This window comes from Eubalaena glacialis, chromosome 18 (assembly GCF_028564815.1).
Source record: "Eubalaena glacialis isolate mEubGla1 chromosome 18, mEubGla1.1.hap2.+ XY, whole genome shotgun sequence".
NCBI classification, from domain to species: domain Eukaryota; kingdom Metazoa; phylum Chordata; class Mammalia; order Artiodactyla; family Balaenidae; genus Eubalaena; species Eubalaena glacialis.
In genome coordinates, this window is record NC_083733.1 from 15,039,967 (window position 1) to 15,064,677 (window position 24,711).

Below are 24,711 nucleotides of genomic sequence, written 5' to 3' on the forward strand. Positions count from 1 at the left end.
ATATCAAGATTAATTCCAGACGAAAAGATTTACATGTTTTTTTAAATAAATGAAACCTTAAAGAAACAAGAAAGTTAGGCATTAAAAAAAATAATCTCATAGTGGAAAAGGCATAAACATGCCACAAAACCTAAAAGCCATAAACAAAGAGTGATAATATAAGTAAAAATTAAAGATTTCTGCATAGTATAAAGCAAAACAAAAACCATTGTTAAAAGACAAATAACAAACTTGTAAGTACCCAGTACCCCTGAAAGTCTACCTAACACTGAGTGCCCCCTCACTGAACTTCCAGGTCTTGGGACCACTCTGGTCCAATAGCACTGTCATCTCCTGCCTGTACTATTGTAGTAACTTCTTGAAAGTTTTTTCTACATCTACTTTGGCTTCCTTTAGCCTGTTCACCATTCCATCAGAACAACTAAGGGTTCTGTTCAAAACACTGATCTGATCCTGTCACTACCCCTTGCTTTAAAGTCCTTTAGTGGTTTCCTGTTGTTCTTGTGATAGAAACAAAACTAATAAAGCCTACACGGCCCTGCACTGTCTGGCCCCCATCTGCCTTTCTTCATTTCCTACCACACTCTTCCTTTGGGCTCTGCACAAGAGGCTCACTGATTTTATTTTGGCTTGAGGATTGGCCCTGTTTTTCCAGCAGAGGCCTTTGCACATGCTGTTTTCTTTTCCTGGAATGTTCTTCCTTCCCTCCATGTTTAGTTAACTCCTGATCATCCTTTACATCTCAGTGAAGCATCACTTTATCTGACTTTTCTGATCAGGTCTGATTCTACTGTTGTAAGCAGATAGTTTAGTGGACTTTTCCTTTCCCCTTATCACAGCTGCATTTGTACCTTTATCTTTGTGATTATTTGAGTAATGATTATTTTTACCCAGAGACTGTAAGATTCTATAAGAGTAGGAACAATGTCTGTTTTTGTTCATCATTTGTAGTGTATAACATAATGCTTACAATAGAGTTTGGCACATAGTTGCAGCTCAGTGGATGGCTGGATAAAACAAACAACTAAATGAATTAATATGTACCCCTTCAGGCTTTACAGACCTAGTCTTTTGGAAATCCTGTTTACTGTTAATAGGAGGAAGCTTGAAGCCCTCTGTAGGAGTGGTTTCCATTTTTATTTACTGTTCTTTTTCTCTGTAGGTTGCTGATCAACTCTGTGCCAAGTATAGCAAGGAATATGGCAAGTTATGTAGGACCAACCAGATTGGAACTGTGAATGACCGGGTAATGAACATAATTGTTAAACATGAAGCAATGGGTGGGGTGGGGGCAGGTTATTTTTATTGCCTGCAGTGAGTCTAGTGGGTACCACTGTAATGTAGGGTTAATCTGGGATTGCACATTTCATAGTGAGAGAGAGAAGAACGCTGTCTGGCAGTGCAGTCAGCTCCTTACCCCTGTCCTACACTTCTGATTGTGAAGCTTTCCGTCATCCTGTGTCATTCCTGATTTTGTATCCTATCCTTTGTGCCACTTGTGATTTATGGAGGTAGAAGTGAGGTGGGGAGAAGGGTAGATGATTTCAAATGTGGAAGGCAGCAATATCAGTCTTTGAGGCATATGTAACCAGAGAATGTGAGAGATACACGGGTCTTGTGCTTTGTGATTGAAAAAAGTAATTTAACTGGTTGGAGCTTCCTTTTTTCCTCTCAATTTGAAATGTGAGGAACAAAGTTTAAAATTGATACAGGTTAGGCTTAGGCTGGTTGATGCATATGCATCTTAACCCTGGATCTTTTACTTACAGCTAATGCACAAACTGAGTGTGGAGGCCCCACCCAAAATCCTGGTGGAGAGATACCTGATTGAAATTGCCAAGAACTACAATGTGCCCTATGAGCCTGACTCTGTGGTCATGGTACGTTTAGAGTCTTTTAGAATACAAAGGAAAATGAGTCTCTCGATACCACTGTTTTCGAAAAATAACCATTTTCTTTGCACTCAAGTTTGCATGTGGGAGTTTAAGCCTTTGTCCAGTTAATGCCTCTGGGGTAACAATAAATATGCCTGCATCTCTCAGAGTATTTAGGGATCAGATGAGATGAATGACTGAAAACACTTTGAAAAGGTACAAACTTTGATACAAATATAAAGTGGCATTATTGCTACTTTTCAGTGAAGTTCAAGGAATTGAGAGGCCCCTATGGGTAGCAAGAAAAGCCCCAAGACCCAGAACAGATCCTGAAACATCTGTTGTGTGCCTGCCATGTGCCCCAGAAAGCTGAGAATACAGAAAATATATAAACAAGGTCCCTGTCCTAAAGAGGCTTACAATGAAAGAAGGGCAGATATGCAAATAGTAAATCAGCAGTTAATGTTGACTGGGTATAGTATATGTTCTGGTGTGCTGCTCAGACAACCCTCCCCCTGCCTGAAATACTCAAACACTTCAGGACACAAGCATTTATTCCGCCAGCTCTTTTTTTTTTTTAATAAATAAATTTATTTTTGGCTGCATTGGGTCTTCGTTGTGGTATGTGGGCTTCTCATTGCAGTGGCTTTTCTTGTTGCGGAGCATGGGCTCTAGGTGCACGGGCTTTAGTAGTTGTGGCGCGCAGGCTTAGTTGCTCCGCGGCATGTGGGATCTTCCTGGACCAGGGCTTGAACCCGTGTCCCCTGCCCTGGCAGGCAGATTCTTAACCACTGCGCCACCAGGGAAGCCCCTCTCCCACCTCTTGAGAGTATTGATGACTGGTGGCTCACGCAGCTGAGTGTCCCTCCAGCAATGGCCCTCAGAAGAGAGCTTCCTTACCCAGGGTCTTTCCTGGGGGCAGCTTGTATTTGGTAACTGGTCACTGCAGGGGATTAAAGACTCTGCCCCTTTGTCCCCAGTTGGGAGCACCTGCTGTAGGCCCATCCTAGCTCCAGAACTCCCTGGGGGATTAGCTGGCCACCCCCCCCCCCTTTGTTGTGAATGCACGGCAGCCCACCTTTTTCCTTTGCCCAGCCCTGCTTCCTTCATGTCCCCACAGGTGTCTATCCCAAGAGACCTCTCCAGTAAACTTCTGTCACGCTAATCTCCATCTCAGAGTCAGCTTCCTGGGGAACCTAGCTGGTGACAGGGCCTAATGATATGGGTTTCTCTCTTTTTCTTAGGGAGAAGCTCCTCCTGGAGTAGATACAGATCTTATTGATGTTGGATTCACAGATGATGTGAAGAAAGGGGGCCCTGGAAGAGGAGGTGGGGGCGGATTCACAGTACCAGCTGGTGGACCTGATGGAACAGTGCCAATGCCCATGCCCATGCCCATGCCATCTCCAAACACTCCTTTCTCATACCCTCTTCCAAAGGGACCAGTAAGTACACATACAAATAAATATGGATATAAGCTCTAGAAAATGTTACAGAAGATGACAAGTTGGCTCTGTGAATACACTCAGGAATTGTAGGTTATCAAGAGGATTTAGCAGTAAGAATATTTGGTATTAGTTTATTGATCATATTGTGGAAAAAATAGCATTGGGATTTGGAAAAAGTCTTTTGGTTCACCTGTAGGTAATGAAGTGGGAAAATCTGGAGAGATGGTACTAGAAAAACTCTTCATGTAGGTTTCTTGAACCTTTGGGACTTGTAGGTATACTAGTAGCTTTTTCCAAAAATGAATAACCAATACTTATTACCGGGTCTACCTCCTTTGTAGACAAGAAGATGAAAGTCATTGCTAGTAAGAAAGTCTGGGGAATTCCCTGGCGGTCCAGTGGTTAAGACTCCATGCTTCCACTGCATGGGGCGTGGGTTCGATCCCTGGTCAGGGAACTAAGATCCCACGTGTTGTGCAGTGCAGTCGTCTCCTCTCCCCCCAAAAAGAAAGTCTGGTAAGAAGCTTCCCTTGTAGACACTGAGGCAATTTAGTAATTTGAAGAATAGCCTTTGGGTACAGATCTTAAAAATCTGGATTCCTCCTGATCACATGTGGTCCTTTTAGGCACCTTTTTTTCTTTTGGGGCTCTTGAATACATGTATTAAATATATATCTTGAATATATATATATGTATTCAATGTGAATATATTCACATTGAGAAAATAGTTGTATACACACACATATTTATTTCTCCCTTCCCATTTACACACTTCAGAAATTGCAGATCAGGGGCAATGTCTCTGATGTTGCCTTTCTCCTCTTGCAGTCGGATTTCAATGGATTGCCAATGGGAAATTATCAGGCCTTTCCCAATATTCATCCACCTCAGATACCAGCAACTCCCCCATCGTATGAATCTGTAAGTGCCTGAGCCTCTTTTATAAGCAGCAGGAGAGTGAATCCCATGAAGAGAGAGCAAAATAATGGCCACAGGGAAGGCAAAGTTTTGATCACTCCTAGTACTGGCATTGCTCTATGCTTTGGATTCTTATGTTGCTTTAATATTACCCTGGAAACGGAGTGGTGGTGGTGGTGGTGGTGGCAGCATCGGTGGTGGCAATGCTTTGTCTGCAGTTAAGAAATGCAGGAAGGAGCTGCAGATTCTGGAAAGTTCTGGTAGGGCACTTGATCAGACTCTTTTTTAGACTAGGCAGAGAATCATATTGAGCTGGTACAGTCTCGGTGCCAGAATATAATAATTAAAATACCAGTTTTATAAATTCTCAACACTGTGTAAAGGAATAAGAACCAGATTTTTGTCTTAAACAGATAAGTGTCTAGTAAATTTCAGCCTCTAGCATTAATTTTACATTTTACTCTTATAGTTAAAGCTTGCTATTATTGCTAATATGGTAATGATGCCTTGAACTGTAGGTGGTCGTAACAGTTTTGGTTCAGAATTAGATGACTTTTCTGCCAGCCTTGTTTGCTCATCTAGGGAGATCGCCCTGTCCCTGAGCTTGCTTAGTGTTCTTTCCTTTGGTTTTTACATTGAGCCTGAATTTTTATGTTTTGGTTTTGCACGCATTGAAGCATTGCCCACAACTGTTTCTAGGGATGAGGTAGAAGATCTTCGTTAGTATTTGAGGACTTGGTTCTTGGAGATGAATGCGGTGGTTTAGAATGCTTTCTCTCTGCCTGGAAGGTGAAGGTATCAGATTAAAGAGAGATGTTATGGTGTGGTAAGAATTTTCTTTTCCTCTGCTTGGCAGTTATGAGTTCAACATGGTATCTATCTGGTTGGAAGATGATCAGGAAAGCAGTACAGGGGGCGGAGGGGCAGTTTCTTTGGAGCAGTTTCTGTTGCTTTTGCTGAGCAGCTTCGCTTTTGCGACACACATGGGCTTATACCATTACTTTCACCAGTGATGCCATTGCTTTCTCCTCTGGTCATGTGATCTTTGTGTTTCAGGTTGATGACATTAATGCTGATAAGAATGTCTCTTCTGCACAGATCGTTGGTGAGTCAGAAACCCTCTTGAGAGTTTCTCAGTACTGAACCCTTCGCTGTTTTCTCATCACTGTTCCTCCCTCAGATTGTTTTTATGCTTGTGGCATTCTACCCAAATGCAGTATGGTAGAAACAGAACTCAGGATTTCCCACTTCCAAAAAGAAAAGATCTTTCCTGGCTCCAAAGAATCTCCCAAGTTCCCTGTTTCTGTTAGTGGTATCATTATTCCTTTTCACCTTGTAGTTTTCAGTCATCCTCAAGTTCTGTATGTTCCTGCCGCTTCCACTTCCACTGTGCCTGGAAATACCAAAATTTTTTAAAAATTTGGGCATTAAAGAGGGGGAAACAGGCATAAATCATAAGTGTATAGCTCAGTGACTTTTCACAAAGCAAGCATGCTCATGTAGCCATTCACTGAAAAATTAAAACACTACCAGCACTCCAGAAACCCAGAGGGGAATATTTTTTAAAATTGGGACAGTTTCATTGAGGTATAATTTACATACAAAAAATACACAGAAGTGTATATTGTGATGAGTTTTGATGTGTATCTATCTCCACACACATACATTATGTAACCGCCACCTCAGTTAAGATACAAAACATTTCTATCACGCCAGAAAGTTACCTTGTGTTCCTTTCTAGTCAGTTCCATCCCAGAGGCAAGCACTGTTCTTATTTTCTAAAACTATGGTTTAGGTTGCCTGTTCTAGAACTTAGATATAAATGGAAACATACAGTAGGTAGAGAGGGCGATGATTTTAACTTGTAAGATATAAAACGGAAGACGGAGGACTAGAAATACAGATCACATTCTATTACATCAAATGGTATGGATGTTAACATTCCATAGAAAATTTTTTGCCCATAAGCCTTAAAGAGTAGCTCATCCCAGTAGAATCCTAGTACCATTCCTTGGACTTTCCTATTAATGGGAGTAGACCTTTGTGAAAGGGGACAGTCCGTTTAAATGAATGCTCTGTACCTAAGCCCCATGCACCACACTTTGACTTTCCCTTAAACTTTTTTCTCACTGTAGGAAAGTAAAACATATATTCAGCCATAATTAGAAAATGTAGCTGTTAATTGTCCTGAAAATTTTTATTGACCTTTAGAATTAAATAATAATTATTTTTTAAAAAACAATGCTTTCTCCAGTATTTTGTTTATTGTTTCTGCCAGGGGGGATTGTGGGGTTTGAGGATCTGAGCCACTGGCGTTTTTAACACTGTGCTCCTTGCTCTAATTTAATTAGGTCCTGGACCCAAGCCAGAAGCTTCTGCAAAGCCCCCTTCCAGACCCATGGATACCTATGACAATTTTGTACTGCCAGAATTGCCATCTGTGCCAGACACACTACCAACTGCATCTGCTGGTGCCAACACCTCAGCCTCTGAAGACATTGACTTTGATGATCTTTCCCGGAGATTTGAAGAGTTGAAAAAGAAAACATAGGCTTCCTAAACCAGGCAAGGTCCAAGTTCTGGGAATTGAGACTGAGCAGTTTCTCCTTGTAACAAAGAATCTCCATGAAATTCTGCTTCATCTGTTAACTATCACTGAGTACACTCTTCCTCGGGGCTCTCTTCCTGCTCTGACACACTCTGCTGCTTTCCGGTTCTCCACTGCTCCTGAGACTAACAACTGGAGATTGTGAGGTTGGAGCAGCTGGCTCCTGGCAGCCTTGCTTGTCCGTTTCCTGTCAGTGTGGTCCCATTTCTCTCCTTCCTGTCCCACCATCCCTCCACAGGGGAGTGAGAAGGGGAGCGCTGTCAACGATGGCCGGATGGTGGAGGAGAGTACTTCATGAAGTGTCTCAGCTCTGTGCTGAGGTTCTAGACTTAGAAACAAACCCCTCCGTACACAGGGATTGGTGGTGAGTGAGATTCAAGGCCAAGTTGTGTATTTTCTCGCTCTGATAAGAATGGGAGAGAGAGAAAATGGCCCAGGAAGCCATTGTAACAATTCTTAGAAGCTGGGTCTTCTCATTGACATATACACTACTCCTTGCTGCAGGGCACTGTTCCACCTGGATCCAGTTGCAAACTTTGGAAAGTTGAAGGCCTCTTAGTTCTACTGGATTCTCAGGGAGCCCTCTGTGGCCTTTTGCTTTATTTTGAGTGCCATGTTTCCCTTTTAATAGAGGGCAGCACTGTATATAAATTCCTGTTTTCCCCCATGGCATGTTCTGTTGGATTGCATTACTGGCCACATACTGGGCAGAAGTCACCATTCAAGGCTAAGGTGGGCTTCCAGTAGCCTTAATAGAAATATTCAAGGGTCTGGAGTAGTGAGCTGGAAAGCCTACAGGTGAAGAGGGGTTCCTGTTTTCATTTGAAAACGTTATGATCAAGAGAACCTTTAAAAACTTATCTCAGATAAATTTTTGGTGCCCGTGTGGCTGTAGGTGTTTTGCTCCTTCCCTTGACGGATGAGACTCTTACTGTTTTGCCCCCTAGCTAAGGCCGTCCTTCCCCACAAGGATGGCTTTGGGATTGGAAGATACGACTTCGGCTTCTGTGTGGTGTATCTGTACACACTTGTTTCAAGCAACTTTAATGTTTTTGATTGATTTGTATGTCATGGCTCAGTAGCTGCTAATAAAGTTAAAAATTCTGTGCCCCGCTTTCTCCATTGTTTTGGTCAAATGACGAGGGGCAAGATTTTAGTGACAAGTATTTAAGCAAGTGACCCATACTGGGCACAAGCCAGACCTTATTGGCTCCCTGGGGAGTAAGGGGCCCATTTCGATCTCAGTATTTAAGCCCAGATAGTTACCTGTGAGTTGGCTTGGTTACTTCTCTGTGACAGGGCTCCCCCTTAGCCACATCTCATGCTTGTATCTTCAATTAAAGTTGCAGTGAGCTTACTTCTGACTCATATTTCCCACAGTCCTCCTGGAACATGAATGATGTTACGTGGTGTTTGTTTGGCAGCAGAGCTGGTTTATCCTGCACCACTCCTGCAGTGTTAACCCTCTGATAGTGCCAAGTTCCATAAACAGAAGAATCTGCAGCCAAGGGGATTTTGATTCTTCACTGACTAACAAAATTAACTATGTATATTATAAACATCTATAATTTTCTAAAGTACACCATGCAAGGATCAGTGTTAATATACTAAGAAGTAATAAGCCAAGTGAGGAGGTAACAGGATTAATTTCTTGAAACTTCATTTGTCAGTGGCCATTGCTGTTATAGCTGTTTGCTTACTTACATGTGTTCTGGTGCTGCTGTTTTCCTAACAAACTTGAGAGCTTCAGTAGCAGCATATCCATCAGTGCAGCTTCTTTCTGAGTCTGTTGGAAGACAAAAAGAGAAAAGCAAGGAAATCGAAATTGCTGCTAATGGTGGAGGAAAAAAGTACCAAAGATATATTTTTTAAAAAGTAGATATAAAGTGTAAAGATACTGTTTCCTTTAATGGTTTACTGTCAGGCCTTGGAGTGTTTCTGCTACTTAACAGTGGAGGGCCAGCTATTTATAGGACAGTGGATGTAGAACATAATGTACTTTTGGTAAATTGGGTTTCCTAGGAAAATGGTTGGCAGAGCTGTGGAGACTAATAAAGGGAGTATGCTGATACTGTGCGTTATGTCAGTCTGTAATCTTAAGAGCAGCTAAAATTGAGCTTTTCCAGTGATAAAATCATGATACGGTTTATATTTCAGTTACTGAGTCAGAGTTACTTACCTTAAAGGACTTTCTTTCTTTACCAAAGGCCATTAAAATGGCAGAAACAAAAAGGTTAATGATCACAAGTACCATCAAAACGACACTGGTGAGGAGGATAAGAAAGGAGCCCAGGACTGGGTTTAAAGCAATAACCTGGAAAGACAATAGGACACTTCGAGTTTAAACACTGACAGTTTAATATCTACTTTAAAAATGTAAGATATATGCTAACATTTGGGATATATTCACATAAGGAAACACTTATGTCTGGTGGAAACTAGAAAAACAAAAATATTAAAAAGGAAAATACTTTTGAGTGGACAGAAAAGCAAGAGTGACTGACTCTAAGAGTGTAAATAATTGTGCCTTCAGGGCTTTCACAAGAAGAAAGTTGTAATGGAATTATAAGTGACTCAAAGCCCTTGTGAGTTGTTGGCAATTCCAGAAAATATTTCTAAACATGGAAGCTTCAAGGAATACCAAAAGTGTGTTGAAAGAATACATAGATACCAGCAATGATAATGAAAACTGTCTCTGCCATTCCAAGCACTTTCTACTCTGAACATAGGACCATTCCAATACAGTTTAAAAGGTTAGCCACAGAAAACTGGCTTTTAATGCTTTTTTTTAGATTTTTTTAAATCGTTATCTTTAAAAGTATAATTACTGAGTTTTGCCATTCTTGCCTTTTCAGCACAAAGAGATCTTTCTCAAATGTAGGGCTTACTAGAATGGTTTCCAATAAAATTTGGTTTCCAAATTCTTTTAATTTAGGTGTTCCTTTTAAAAATGATTATTTTCCTTTGGTATTGGCTCATTCATTATTGCCACTGGGCACTGTTTAAAAAAAAAAAACACCCAACAACTTAGAGGATGAATACTTGCAATAAATACTATTGTGATGGAAATCTCTGTGACAGATATTGTAATGGCTGCCAGCTTATATCTACTTATTTTAAAAGAGCTTAATCATAACTCCAGGTCAACCAAACAGTTTGGGCAAACGCTGAGTTTGTGATGCAAGACTCTTCCCAGTAAGTATACTCCATTTTCCCTTTTAAGTCAAAAAGTAGGTGTTAGCAAAAGTTTATTATGATTGTTACTTCTTTTTAGAACCTTTTTTTTTTTTTTAAGTATTGCTCTATTTTTTTTAAAATTTTTATTTATTTATGGCTGTGTTGGGTCTTCGTTTCTGTGCGAGGGCTTTCCCTAGTTGTGGCAAGCGGGGGCCACTCTTCATCGCGGTGCGCGGGCCTCTCACTATCGCGGCCTCTCTTGTTGTGGAGCACAGGCTCCAGACGCGCAGGCTCAGTAATTATGGCTCACGGGCCCAGCCGCTCCGCGGCACGTGGGATCATCCCAGACCAGGGCTCGAACCCGTGTCCCCTGCATTGGCAGGCGGATTCTCAACCACTGCGCCACCAGGGAAGCCCTGATTGTTACTTCTTTAAGAGCTTTAGTATATAAAGTGTTCCAGGGGTGAGGACTTCATTCCCTAGTGATTGGGGCTGGAACCACAACAAAACATTCCATCCAAAATAGCAGTTACGTTAATCTTTCTTAGATTTTAGGAAGGTGGTGGTAACTTTGCACGTTAGAAACTATGTTAATTTACCCATTTTAATTAGTAACCTTTGATTTCTAGAGTATCAGAATGATGAGCTTTGATGAAAATCTTGCCAGTTTCACTAATTTGAATTGCAGTTTTTTTCTTATCAAATCTATATATGCTAGTGTTTGGGACCCAAAAACCTCACCTCGGTTTCCTACTTTATTTTTTATGTTGAACAGAAAGGGATTTGTGTAGGTAGTTCCTGGGAGAAAATAACAGCCTCTCTGAAATTACTATTTATAAACAGAAATAACTGCAGTTCTTTCTGGAATTGTACCTCCCTAATTTTTCTTTTTTAAGTCACTTCCAATTGCACCCTTCAAAGGGCCATTGAGAAAGCAGCAGAAATCATGTTAATCTGGCCAGATATGAGAACCCAAGTTCAGGCCCAGTGTCTTTGGCAGTAAGATTAAGGATAGAAGAAGTGAGAAAGGTGGGACTATATGTGCTTAGGAAAGGAAGGATTTCTGAAGGTAACAGCCACTCAAAAGCTATACAGTATCTATAGGTAATACCATAAAATAATGGCAAAGGAACTAAGTTTCTCCCTTTTCCAGTATGCAGTGGTACAGTAGGGGCTGCTTTTATAAGCAATTCTCCTCTTGTTTGATATATTAAACCAAATAGAATTCTGCAGGGAAACGAGGAAGAGGGTTTTTACCTCCTTGTGATGAGAGATTCCCATCAGGAGACCAACAACAGTCACTGCTGAACTGAGAAAAGTTCGGTAGTCAGAGATGCTCCATCCACACAGCAGGTTAAACTGAAAAAGAGAGAACAGTCAGATGGGGGTAGAGAGCAGTAGAGGGGACTGCACTTCTTTGGGTCCTGAGGTGCTTGATAATGGTGAGGTCAAGGTAGAACCAATGGAATGGAATTAAGGAAGTTCCTTAGTGGCCATTCAAATTGCTATGCCTAAAAACTACACAGAATTCTTCTGTAATTACAGTGTTTTCATATAAATTTGACTTTCATATAGTTCATCCTCTGAACTAAATGTTATCCCCATTTTAGAGATGAAACAAATGTCTTGAGTTTATCATACTGCTAGTTAAGTATGGACCTACACAACTTAAACCAGCTCCACTGTCTTCTCCAAAACTCTGTGCCAACTTGAACTGATGGTTTTCCATTTAGTGACCTTTTCTAAGGGAGGCAATGTGATTCCAAGACTACAGCACTTAGGAAAAGACAGATGCTAGGCGCAGCAAAAGCAGTTCTAAGAGGGAAGTTTATAGCAATAAATGCTTATATTAAGAAAAAAGATCTCAAAGAACCTAGCTTTACTTCTCAAGGAACTAATAAAAAAAGAACTGAGCCTAAAGTTACAAGAAGAAATGAAATAATAAAGATTAGAGCAGAAATAGAGACTAGAAAGACAATAGAAAAAAAAGTTAGCTTTTTTGAACAATAAAAGTGACAAGCCTTTAGCTAGACTAACCAAGAAAAAAAAGAGGATTCTAATAAATAAAATTATATAAACGAAAGAGACATTACAACTGATATCACAAAAATACAAAGGATCATAAGAGACTACTAGGAATAATTACATGCCAACAAACTGGATAACCTAGAAAAACGGATAAATTCCTAGAAACATACAACTGAATAATGAATAAACAGAAAACCTGAACATACGAAGTATAAGTAAGGAGACTGAAGCAGTAATCAAAAACCTCTCAACAAAGAAAAGCCCAGGACCAGATAGCTTCATGGGTGAATTCTATCAAATATTTAAACGTTTAAATTCTCGGACTTCCTTGGTGGTCCAGTGGTTAGGACTCTGTATTTCCACTGCAGGGGGGGGGGTGGGTTCGATCCCTGGTCAGGAAACTAAGATCCCATGTAAGTCAATAAATGTGATACACCATATTAAAAGAATGAAGGATTAAAAACATATCTCAACAGATGCAGAAAGAGCATTCAACAAAATTTAACAAACTTTCACGATAAAAACTCTCAACAAATTAGGCAAGAAGGAATGTACTTCAACATAATAAAGGCCATATATGTCAAGCTCACAGCTAACATCATACTCAATTGTGAAAAGCTAAAAGCTCTTCCTCTAAGATAAGGAACAAGACAAGGATGCCAACTCTCACCACGTCTATTCAACACAGTACTGGAAGTCCTTGCCAGAAAAGTTAGGTAAGGAAAATAAATAAAAGGCATCCAAATAAGAAAGGAGGAAGTAAAACTGTCTTTGCAGATGACATGGTCTTATATATAGAAACCCTAAAGACTCCACCAAAAACCTGTTAAAATGAATTCAGTAACGCTACAGAATAAAAAATCAAAATACAAAAATCAGTTGCATTTTGTTACACTAACAACTAGCTGAAAAAGGAATTAAGAAAACAATCTCATTTACAATAACATCAAAACGAATAATACACTTAGGAATAAATTTAACCGAAGTGAAAAATCTGTCCAATGAAAACTATAAGAGATTGATGAAAGATATGAAAAAGACAAAAGTAAATGGGAAGATTTCCCACATTCATGGATTGGAAGAGTTAATATTGTTAAAATGTCCATACTACACAAAGTGATCTACAGATTCAATGCAATCTCCATCAAAATTCCAGTGGCATTTTCCCCAGAAATAGAGAAAACAATCCTAAAATTTGTATGGAACCACAAAAATACCGTGATTAGCCAAAATAATCTTGAGAAAGATGAACAAAGCTGAAGCATCACACTTCCTGATTTCAAACTATATTGCAAAACTATAGTAATCAAAATACTATGGTATTGGGATAAAAACAGATACATAGAACGATAGAACTGAATAGAGAACCCAGAATTAAACCCACACCCATAGATTCGGCCAACTAATCTATGACAAGGGTGCCAAGAATACACAATGGGGCTAGTCTCTTCAACAAATAATGCTAGGAAAACTGGATTTCCACATGCAGAAGAATGCAATTGGACACTTTTATTTTGCCATATTCAAAAAATGAACTCCAAATGGATTAACAGCTTAAACCTTAGACCTGAAACTGCAAAATTCCTATGAGAAAACAGAAAAAGCTTCTTGACACTGGTCTTGGCAATTTTTTGGATATGACACTAAATGCACAGGCAACAAAAGCTAAAACAAACAAGTGGGACTACATCAAACTAAAAAGTTTCTGCACAGCAAATGAAACAATAAACAAAATGAAAAGGCAACCTATGAAATGGGAGAAAATATTTGCAAACTATATATCTGATACGGGGTTAAAATCCAAAATCCATAAAGAACTCATACAAATCAATACCAAAAAAAAAAAAAAAAAAACAACCTGATTAAAAAATGGGCAAAGGACCTGAATACACATTTTTCTAAAGAAATACAAATGACCAACAGGTATATGTAAAAATCACTAATCATCAAGGAAATAACAAACCAAAACTGCAATGTGATATCACCTTACGACTGTTAGGATGGCTATTATCAAGAAGACAAGAAATAACAAATGTTGGTGAGGGTTTGGAGAAAGGAGCCCTGTTGATAGGAATGTAAATTGGTACAGCCATTATGGAAAACAGCATGGAGGTTCCTCAAAAAATTAAAAATAGAGCTACTAGATGATCCAGTAATCCTACTACTGGCTATATATTGACAGGAAATGAAATCAGCATCTTGAAGAGATATCTGCACTCCCATGTTCATAGCAGGATTATTCACAAAAGTGAAGATATGAAATAAGCCAAACAAAGAAACATGTATGATCTTTTATAAGTGCAATTTTAAAAAGTCGAACTTACAGAACCAGAGGGTAGAATGGTGGTTACCAGGGGCTGGGGTGGGGAGGGGGATGGGTGGATGTCAGAGTATACAAACTTAGAGTTTTAAAAATCAATAAGTCCTGGAGATCTAATGTATAGCATGATTATAGTTTATAGATTATAGTTAATAGTAATATATTGTATACTTGAAATTTGCTTAGAGAATAAGCGTTCTTATCACTAAAAACAAAACATGTAACCATGTGAGGTGATGGATATATTAGTTTGTGTAAACATTTCACAATGTATTCATATATCAAAACATCAAGTTGCACCTTAAATATATACAATTTTAATTTCTCCATTGTACCTCAATAAAGCTGGGGAGAAAAGAGAATCAGCCTAAAAACTATTACTTAACAAAATATTCAGCAAGCTGGCTGGGTACTAAATATAATAAAATCAATAGCCTTCATATATTCAAACAATATTTACTTAGAAACTATACTGAAATAAAATCTCATTCACAATAGACCACAAAAGATAAACCTAACAAGAGATGTGCAAGAATTATATGAAGAGAATTTAATATTACTGAGGGATACAAATGCAGATGAGAATAGAAAAAGCATACCACACTCCCAGATAGAATATCATAAGCTACCAATTCCCTAAATTAATTTTTATAAATCCTTATTTTGTTTCTGTATAAACATCTAAATCTCTACAACTGAACAAGCTCTTAATACATAAAAAGCTCCCATTTATCAAAACAAGCAAACAAAACCAAGCAGCCCAATGAAAAATGGGCAAAAATTATAGAATGACATTCATTCATTCTTTCTCTCACATACACCAGGTCCTGTTCTAGGTGCTGGGAACACAGCAGTGGACAAGAGTCCCTGTCCACAGAGCATTCACATTTGAGGAGGGAGGGAGACAGGCAATAACCAAACAATATTCAGGTAATAATAGTCCTATGAAGAAAAACTGAGCCGCGGAGCAACTAAGCCCGTGTGCTACAACTACTGAAGCGTGCGTGCCCAGAGCCCATGCTCCGGCAACAAGAGAAGCCACCACAATGAGAAGCTCGTGCACTGCAACGAAGAGTAGCCCCTGCTCACTGCAACTAGAGAAAGCCCACGCACAGCAACGAAGACCCAACACAGCCAAAAATGAATAAATAAATTTTAAAAAATAAATTAAAAAAAAAACTGAGTAGGAAGAGGGGCTAGAGAGTGTTCTGTGAGGAGGGAGCAGTGCTATTTATTTACAGGATGATTAGAGGTTTCTCAGAGGAGGTGGCTTATGAGAGAGACCCTAATAAAGTTTGGAGCTCCCAATGCAAACGTCAGTCAGGGCAACAGCAAGTTCCAAGGCCAAGGCAAGAGCATGTGCATCGTGTTTAAGGAGAGCACAGAAGCTTGTGTGGCTGAATTAGAGTGAATGAGGGTCAGAATGAGGGTAGGAGAAGTAACAGATGTATCTATAGCTCTGGACAGGGAAGGCCCTAGAGTAAGCTTTAGAAAGGGTTTGGGCTTTTATTTTAAGTGTGATGGAATCCATTGGGAGGTTTTGAACAGGGACAAAACACATTTATGTTGTAAAAAAATAATATGGGGAAGATGGAATGAAGAAGGGCAAGAGCAGAGGCAAGTTTTGTCCATATGAGAGGTGAAAAATGGTTCCTTAGTTTAAACTTGCATTTTCTCAAGAGTGCAGTTGCAAACCTTTTGTATATTTCAGAGTTACCTGTATTGTATGAAAACACCAATGTTCACTGAACTGTTGGCGATGTGGGCAGATCTAATAATACATTGCTCATGGGAACATTAACTGGTACAATTGAGGAGAACAATTTGGCAATATCTTTCTAAATGAAAAATGGATATACATTTTTAGCAAGTCTTTTCAAGGTACTTATCTTACAGATATATTTGCACATGAGTGAAATTACATATGTAAAAGGGTATAAATGGTAGTATTATTGTTAACAGTAGAAGAGTGGAAACAATCTAAATGTCTATTAATAGGGAACTGGTTATATAACTTATGGTACATACACGCAATGGCATACTATATAGTAAATGAATAAAACATAAAAAGGGACAGCTTTATATATGCCGATGGAACAATCTCCAGGCAAATCAAGGGTAAAAGGCAAAAAGGCATGACAATGTTTATAGTATGCTGCTGTTTATCATCAAATGTATTTGCAAATGTATAGATTACCTCTGAAAGAATTTACAAGTATACCTTGGAGATACTATGGGTTCGGTTCTAGACCACTGCAATAAAGCAAGTCACATGAATTTTTTGGTTTCCCAGTGCATGTAAAAGTTATGTTTAGGGAATTCCCTGGCTATCCAGTGGTTAGGACTCGGTGCTTTCACTGCTGGGACCCGGGTTCAATCCCTGGTTGGGGAACTAAGATCCTGCAGGCCGTGCGGTGTGGCCAAAAAAAAAAAAAAGTTATGTTTACATTGTATTATAGTCTATTAAGTGTACAATACCATTATGTCTAAAAAAAACAATGTACATACACCTAAATTAAAAATACTTTATTGCTAAAAAAAATACTTTATTGCTAAAAAATGCTAACCATCATCTGAGCCTTCTTTTAGCAATAGTAACATCCAAGATCACTGATCACAAGTCACCGTAACAAATATAATAGTGAAAAAGTTTGAAATATTTCGAGAGTTACCAAAATGTGACACAGAGACACGAAGTGAGCAAATGCTATTGGAGAAATGGCACCAATGAATCTGCTTGACACAGGGTTGGCAAATCTTCAATTTGTTAAAGAAAACATGCAGTATCTGCGAAGTGCAGTAAAGTGAAATGCAATAAAGTGAGGTATGTCTGTATAATCAATTGGGAATGTAGTTGCCTCTAGGAAAGAGAGAAGGGGGATCAGAGGATAAAGGAGAGTTGCACAATATACATCGTGGTACATATGGATTTTCTACATATTCATGTTTTAATTATGAAAAAATGTTTTAACATGAAAGAAAAAGATTATGTTACAAAATTTGGCAGGGAGAGCTTTGCAGTAGGTTATTAAAGGACCCAGAGTCCTGCAGAAGATAAAAGAGAAAGGTAAAGGGTGACTTAACCTTCAAAGATGGCCTTACTTTGTATTTCTTAAATGAAAACCATGCAATTGTAGAATTGTGATTAGTGTTTTTTCACCTCAGAAGAAAGTCAAAAGAGAAAAAGTTTAAATTGCTGCAAGAGGAATTTTAATTAAATCCTACAAAAAAAATTCTTCCCTAAATGTGTTTCAACATTGGACTAGGCTATTTAGGAAAGTCCTGTATTTATAGGATACAGATTTATTTATAGGATACAGATTACCTGCCATGAATGGCCTGGGCTTCAATATTCCTGAAAACAAGTGGACTAATGGGACTGGGCTACATCAATTCTGAAAGCAAACATTTTTTAGCAATTGAAGAGTTAAAAAATGTTACAATTTTTACTGCTGTTTACCCCATATCTACTTAATTCTGTTTCATTATCTACATCTACAGATTGCTGTTGCTCTTCCTTAGTATGTCCAGGTAACTCATGTAAACTCTGTGGTTCTAGTACAACCAGAGCTCCAACTGCCCCAGTTAATAACAATAGCTAACACCCATCGAGTGAACAGTATGTGCCCGACACTGTTCTAAGCACTTAGATCTACTAAGGTTTTAATCTTCACGTCTATCTTACAGGGTAGGTCCTAAGATTATCCCCATTGTACAGATGGGGAAACTGAGGCACAGGAGGTTGAGTAATTTACCCAAGAACACACTGCTGGTAAGTGGAGAGCAAGGATGTGAACCTGGGCAGTCTGGGCATCCTTCTGAGTCTGCGCCTTTGGACCACGACACTATACCGTAGAGTGAAGGAGTCTAAGAGGAGAACATGCCTATTGTGATGGCACTAGCCTTAGCCACCCAGGGTCTGATTCACTTTTTATTTAAGTCAGTATAGACAGTTACTGACTGCAAACAGAATGTGCCCTCAACCTAGAACTGTCACCGTTTAAAACTCAACTAGAAAAAATCAACATGCAATGTACAGAAGTTGCCATCTGTAAAAACTCTTAAATGCAACAAGTACACGTTTAAGAAAAGATTATACAGATGTAGAAAACGAACCCATGCTTACCAAGGGGGAAAGTGGGGGAGGGATAAATTGGAAGATTGGGATTGACATATACACACTATTATATATAAAATAGATAACTAATAAGAACCTGCTGTATAGCACGGGGAACTCTACTCAATACTCTGTAATGACCTATATGGGAATAGAATCTAAAAAAGAGTGGGTATATGTATATGTATAACTGATTCACTTTGCTGTACAGCAGAAACTAAGACAACATTGTAAATCAACTATACTCCAATAAAAATTAATTTTAAAAAAAGGACTATACATGTTTGCTGAGATGAACATATCATTCAGATTTTTTTCAGGAACCTAGGAGATGTTCCAAATCCCAACAGAAAGCCACCAATCCTGAGATTAATGAATGCAATTTCCAGAATACAGCTTAATAAGATATAAAGTTATAATATGGCAAAGTGCTGGTAACTGGTGAAAGATACTGAACAAGAAGCATTCATACTGGGACTTCCCTGGTGGTTCAGTGGTTAAGAATCCGCCTTCCAATGCAAGGGACGTGAGTTCGATCCCTGGTCAGGGAACAAAGATCCCACATGCCGTGGGGCAACTAAGCCCAAGCGTGGCAACTACTGAGCCCGTGCGCCACAACTAGAGAGCCTGTGCACTGCAATGAAAAGATCCTGTGTGCTGCAACTAAGACCCGATGCAGCCAAATGAAAAAAATAAAATAAAAAATTATTAAAAAAAAAAAAACAAGCATTCATACTAACTCTTTTTTTTTTTTTTGACTGCGTTTGGGTCTTCGTTGCTGTGCGCGGGCTTTCTTTAGCTGTGGTGAGCGGAGGCTACTCTTCGTAGTGGTGCGCGGGCTTCTCATTGCTGTGGCTTCTCTTGTTGTGAAGCACGGGCTCTAGGCGCACGAGCTTCAGTAGTTGTGGCATGTGGGCTCAGTAGTTGTGGCTCGCAGGCTCTAGAGCACAGGCTCAGTAGTTGTGGCGCACGGGCTTAGTTGCTCCGTGGCATGTGGGATCTTCCCGGACCAGGGCTTGAACCTGTGTCCCCTGCATTGGCAGGCGGATTGTCACCCACTGCACCACCAGGGAAGTCCCCATACTAACTCCTCTTGATGGTGAGGTTCTTTGAGGGTACAAACCATATAATGTCCATCATTTTATTAGCTCCTAGGACAGTTCCCAGCATACTAGGTGTTCACTACATATTCGTGGAACTGAACTGGATAACCAACCAAGAAAAGTTACACAGACACATCACAGACTTGGGAATGACTGCACATCAGGCAATATATCAGAATATCATCTGGTGTGGAGATCTTTCTGGTTACACTGTTTTCATGGTTCTGTGCTTATAGAACAAACTTCTCAGCTACATGTGGTTCCCTCCTTCACAAGGAGGCAACCAGTCCCAGGGATCACTTCAGTTACTTTTCATGTTGTTAGTGAATAAATTCTCAATTTTGTTCATCAGCCTCTTGTGAAACTCATCAGTGGGAATCAGCCTTCATGGGCCTGATCACCCTTGGGTGAACAGACATAAACCTGAACCTGCTTAGATGGGGCCCTGGGAGTGGACCTTTGGGTGCCCACAGAGGTGCAGTCATATTGAAAAAGCCAGCGGACCTTTCTCCAGTGTTCTAATGGGTTACTGCAGGGGCGTTTGAAAAACCAACTGCACCCCACATGTGCAGGGCTGGGCCCCAGGACTGTGTTCTTACCTCTGTAATCCCTGTACAGGTTAGGAAGGAGGGTGCTACTGGCCCAGGAGTAGAACTGCTTAAGAAGTTTGATCTCCGAGAAACGGTAAGGAAAGCTCTGGCGGATAGCTTGACGGAGGTGAAATCTATTGGAGTTGTGTGCTGAGTAGACTGCGGTCATCAATAGGATAAGGAAAAGTACTTGTACTAGTATTAGAAGAGAAAATCATAGGTGAATAGTTAGCTTAGAAAGCCTCTGTATGTTTTTCTTCATTTCTTCCTAAGCTTACAGACTTTTACAGGTCAAAAACAGTCAAAAGTTGGCAATTTGATATGGTTCAACCTAATAATTGTAAACAGATAAGCAAAAGCATTTGGCTCTTAGTGATATCTCTATATATCTATAGATATTTACATATTCCTTCCCAGAATTATTCTGCCACTGATCAGAAATTTTACTTAAAAATAAGATACATAAAATCTCACACAAAAAGTGTTGTATTTTAGTTCTTAGGTCTAAATGTCCCCCCAGACCACTCCTTTCATCCCCTCCCCTTCCCCTCTCCAGTTATCTATAGACTGTCTGTGTTCACAAGAAGGGAAGGCATGATAAAAACAGAATTTGTCTTCTTTGGTCCAGAGAATCCAATAACCCAAACACTAGACGTGTTGAACCAGTTACCTTGCACTTACAGGACAGCAGTATTGTTTTTTTTTTTTGGCCATGCTGCGTGACATGTGGGATCTTAGTTCCCCCATCAGGGATCGAACCCGTGCCCCCTGCAGTGGAAGTGCGGAGTCCTAACCACTGGACCACCAGGGAATTCCCAGGACATCTATTTTTCAAAGCATATTCATTTTCCCTCCACCATGTGATGTAGATCAAGTTTCATTGTTACATTCTGCAGGTAGAGAAAGTGACTTACTGAAACACACAATTAGATCTCAAGATTCCAAGTTCAGGAGTCCTTCCATTCACCTTACAGCCTTAAGGGAATCCAGAATTTTTCGAGGTGAATATTTTAAAATAGTTTTCCACCTTTCTTCTATATTTTCCATTTTATTCTCACTCCCCCTTTCCTTGCTGGGAAATGTGTTGCTGTATCAACAGGTTACCATTTTCTCTCCATACCCAAAATATCTCCTGTCAACTTGAAGAATTTCTTCTCTTTCAGGGTTCTTTCTGGGCGCTTAACTGGACCATTCATAGCTGGGGCTACGTAGATGGGGTTGTTTTCATCTCTTGAACCGGGTAATGATGAAGGACATCTTGCTGTCAAAAATTCAAATATAGGCCAAAAAAGGGTATATTTCATTAAGTAGTTATTCATCAACATTTGTTGAGCATCTACTATGAGTACCTCCTGTTAAATGTTGAAATAGAGAATAAAGCTATCTAAGCAGCCCTTCCCAAACTATCATGAAAGACTTAAAAAAAAATTTCCAATCCATCAGGGACTGATACTTTTGTAAAATACGGTAAAAACGAATTACTAGAAAAATGACATAGAACAGAGGCCTACAAAATACAAGCCCCATTTTGAAAATTAGATTCAATAGGCCTAAAATTAGTCTGCCCAATTGCTCTAAAAGTTTCTAAATGCTTATTCTCAATTTCTGTACTTATCTTGGACTAGAAACACAGTTTTAGTCAGTGGACCACCCGATGGGAGCACTGTTCCAGAGTGGTGTTTCTCAAAGTTTAATGTGCAAGGGGATCACCTGGAATTTTGTTAAAATGCAGTTTCTGGGGTGAGGCCTAAGATTCTGCGTATCTGACAGTTCCAGGAGATGCCACTGCTGCTGGTCTCCAGACCACACTGTGAGCAGAAGAATCTAGAGACACATAAATCAAGACGGAGAGAGAAAGGGAGTTAGAATATGACCTAAAACTTGTCAGCCTGTAGGAGCCAAATGCTGAGGGATCACTGAAAAGAAAAACAAACCTCCCTGAGGAATTCAGAGAAGGTGGCCCAGAGGCAGTGACATGTGACATCTGTTTTGAATGATGAGTCAGAAAGAATTCTCTAGATGGACAAGGATAAGGACAAGAAAAATGTCATTTTAGCAAAAGGAACAGCAATTCCAGAGATGGAGAGATGAAACGAGGGCTAGGCGGTTTGTAGTCAGATTACTAATTTTTTAATCTCATAAGGAAGAAGATGCCAACCCCTTAGCAGCGTGCCCACCACTCAGTTTAAGAAATAAGTGATTGCCAAGATAAAATCCACTGTGTACCTCTGTGATGGTATCCCTTCTTTCCTTCAGACAGCTAATCCTCTCCTAAATTTTGGAGTGTATCATCCTATGCATTTCTTCATTAAAAAATACGTCTCTAAGCAAGACATGCATTGTTTTGCATGATTAAAATGTTGTGTTAAAAAAAAAATGGTCATGAAGAACCTAGGGGCAGGATGGGAATAAAGACGCAGACGTAGAGAATGGACTTGAGGACACGGGGAGGGGGAAGGATAAGCTGGGACAAAGTGAGAGAGTGGCATGGACATACATACACTACCAAATGTAAAATAGATAGCTAGTGGGAAGCAGCCGCATGGCACAGGGAGATCAGCTCGGTGCTTTGTGACCACCTAGAGGGGTGGGATAGGGAGGGTGGGAGGGAGGGAAATGCAAGAGGGAAGAGATATGTGGATATATGTATATGTATAGCTGATTCACTTTGTTATAAGGCAGAAACTAACACACTATTGTAAAGCAATTATACTCCAATAAAGATGTTAAAAAAAATGTGTTAATTTTTCTGCAGTTTGCTTTTCGGCCATCTTTGTGTTTGTGCGTTTCATCCATGTGATATGAGTGGCTTTAGTCAGTTATTTAGAGGGTAGACTCCCTCAGGTTTGGTGACTGAATAGGGGGTGGGATTTAGGATTATTCTTATGTTTTTAGAGAATGGTGATGCTATTAATTGAAATGAGAAAACAGAGTAAAGAAGTGAATTTGTGGGGCAGGCAAATAATTCTGCTTGGGGCATGTTTAATTTGAGATACCTGCAGGCATTCAGATACAGAGGGTGAGCATTTGGAAACAGCACTTGGGGCTCAAAGCTAGAAACACTAGGAAGGAATCTAGAATATAGGGAAGAGTAGAAGCATTGAGAGATCTAGGGAGGGATGGCAACAGCTGGTCAGAGACAAGATCCTGAATGGATAGATTCCTCCGAGTCAGTGAGGCGGCTAGGAGTCCACTGTTCTGATACAATTTGCTATTTGCAACATTAGACATTAGTTAGAACTACTTGAATTACCCAAGGCTGCCAAGATCCTCTTGGTTTGATGTTCCTTCTCTTTGTGAAGCCACAGCATCCTGTTCAGCAGCAGTGAGTAAAACAATGTGAGGAAGATCACCTGGACAGGAAAGTCAGGGGAGAAACTTAATGAGCAGATATTACAGGAACCAAGAAGGTGGCGCCATTAGGTAAAGGTGAAGGTGGGTATGATTAATACATTTCAGTGACTTGGCCCTTTATTTTTATGGAAAACTGAGAATTAAGTAAATTCATAATTATTTTTGCATAACCATGAGGATGTGGTTGATATAATGTTAATCTTTGTATTTTTGCTTGTAGTCCTTAATCTGCTTGGCTAGGAAAGTTTAAACTATTAAATGATTTGTGAGGATCTGCATAAGTTGTTCACTAACACCTGTTTTTGGAACAACTTTGATGTGCTAGACTGAAGAAGCTACATTTTTGAAAGTGCCAGCTTTGCTGAAGCAGGCATGGAATCCTAAAATTGAGTAAGACCTTAAACCTCTGTTAGGGGAAACAAGTAGCCCCCGCTCCTTAAATTTCCTTGGAGGGGAGGAAAGTGCTCCAGTTCTCGGAGAACAAAGGACAAGAGTAGTATTTCCAGCCCGTTGCCACACACCCCTATTGTGATGTGGCAATTCCAGGTGTGTCTTCTTTGCAGACCTAAAGTCGCCCTCTCGTGGATTGTCCCAAGGATTACATTTGAGGGGAAATTACTAAAAAGTACACTTGGCCATGAGTTCAACCAAACTGCACTTTAGCAATATCGATAGCTAAGCTAACACATTGGTTTCCATCTCTTCTGTTCCTCTTTTTATACTTTCCAACTTTTAAAAACTTATATACATTTATTATAAAAATTTTCAAAAAAATTAGAGATTTTTAAGAAACTTAAAAAATTTGGAATATATCCATTAATCATTTTGTCTTAATATATCTGGACCAGTTTTCCACATCCTTACATTTTCTATAACATTTTAAATGGCTGCTCAGTATCCCATTACACAGATATGGCTGTCTTATATTAAGCAATGTCCTATTTTTGAACATTTAAATTGTTGCCAATTTATTTTATTATTATAAACCACTCTGAATTTTCTCAGACTAGATCCTTAGAAATGAAACTTACTCAGCAAAGGGATGCAGAATTTGAAGGCTTTTACTGTATACTGCCAGATTTTCCTCAACCAGCGTTAAGTGCCCATTTTCCCTGGCATCACTGTGTATTATCATTTGTTTTCCTTTGCCATTTTTAAAAGCAAAATTTACTCT

The 24,711-nt window shown here is 39.5% G+C and overlaps 2 protein-coding genes across 4 annotated transcripts in view; one reads left to right on the top strand and one right to left on the bottom strand.

Moving 5' to 3' along the window:
- Positions 1-7,956, top strand: part of IST1 (IST1 factor associated with ESCRT-III) — a 37,785-nt gene extending 29,829 nt beyond the window's left edge. For 2 of the 3 annotated variants that reach the window (XM_061174430.1, XM_061174429.1), the window contains exons 5-10: positions 1,163-1,246; positions 1,770-1,880; positions 3,119-3,319; positions 4,151-4,243; positions 5,297-5,345; positions 6,592-7,956. In XM_061174430.1, coding sequence (XP_061030413.1) covers positions 1,163-1,246; positions 1,770-1,880; positions 3,119-3,319; positions 4,151-4,243; positions 5,297-5,345; positions 6,592-6,791 — 738 coding nt within the window. In that variant the 3' untranslated portion in view covers positions 6,792-7,956. The remainder of the gene's footprint in view (positions 1-1,162; positions 1,247-1,769; positions 1,881-3,118; positions 3,320-4,150; positions 4,244-5,296; positions 5,346-6,591) is intronic. The other variant, XM_061174431.1, reaches the window with a different exon arrangement.
- Positions 7,957-8,158: 202 nt separating this feature from the next.
- Positions 8,159-24,711, bottom strand: part of PKD1L3 (polycystin 1 like 3, transient receptor potential channel interacting) — a 69,620-nt gene continuing 53,067 nt past the window's right edge. Inside the window, 10 exon segments of the mRNA XM_061172421.1 lie at positions 8,159-8,233; positions 8,553-8,628; positions 9,028-9,162; positions 11,283-11,384; positions 14,023-14,075; positions 15,847-15,900; positions 19,903-20,166; positions 20,169-20,378; positions 21,304-21,444; positions 23,437-23,561. Of these exon segments, the coding sequence (XP_061028404.1) occupies positions 8,232-8,233; positions 8,553-8,628; positions 9,028-9,162; positions 11,283-11,384; positions 14,023-14,075; positions 15,847-15,900; positions 19,903-20,166; positions 20,169-20,378; positions 21,304-21,444; positions 23,437-23,561 (1,162 nt within the window). The 3' untranslated portion in view covers positions 8,159-8,231.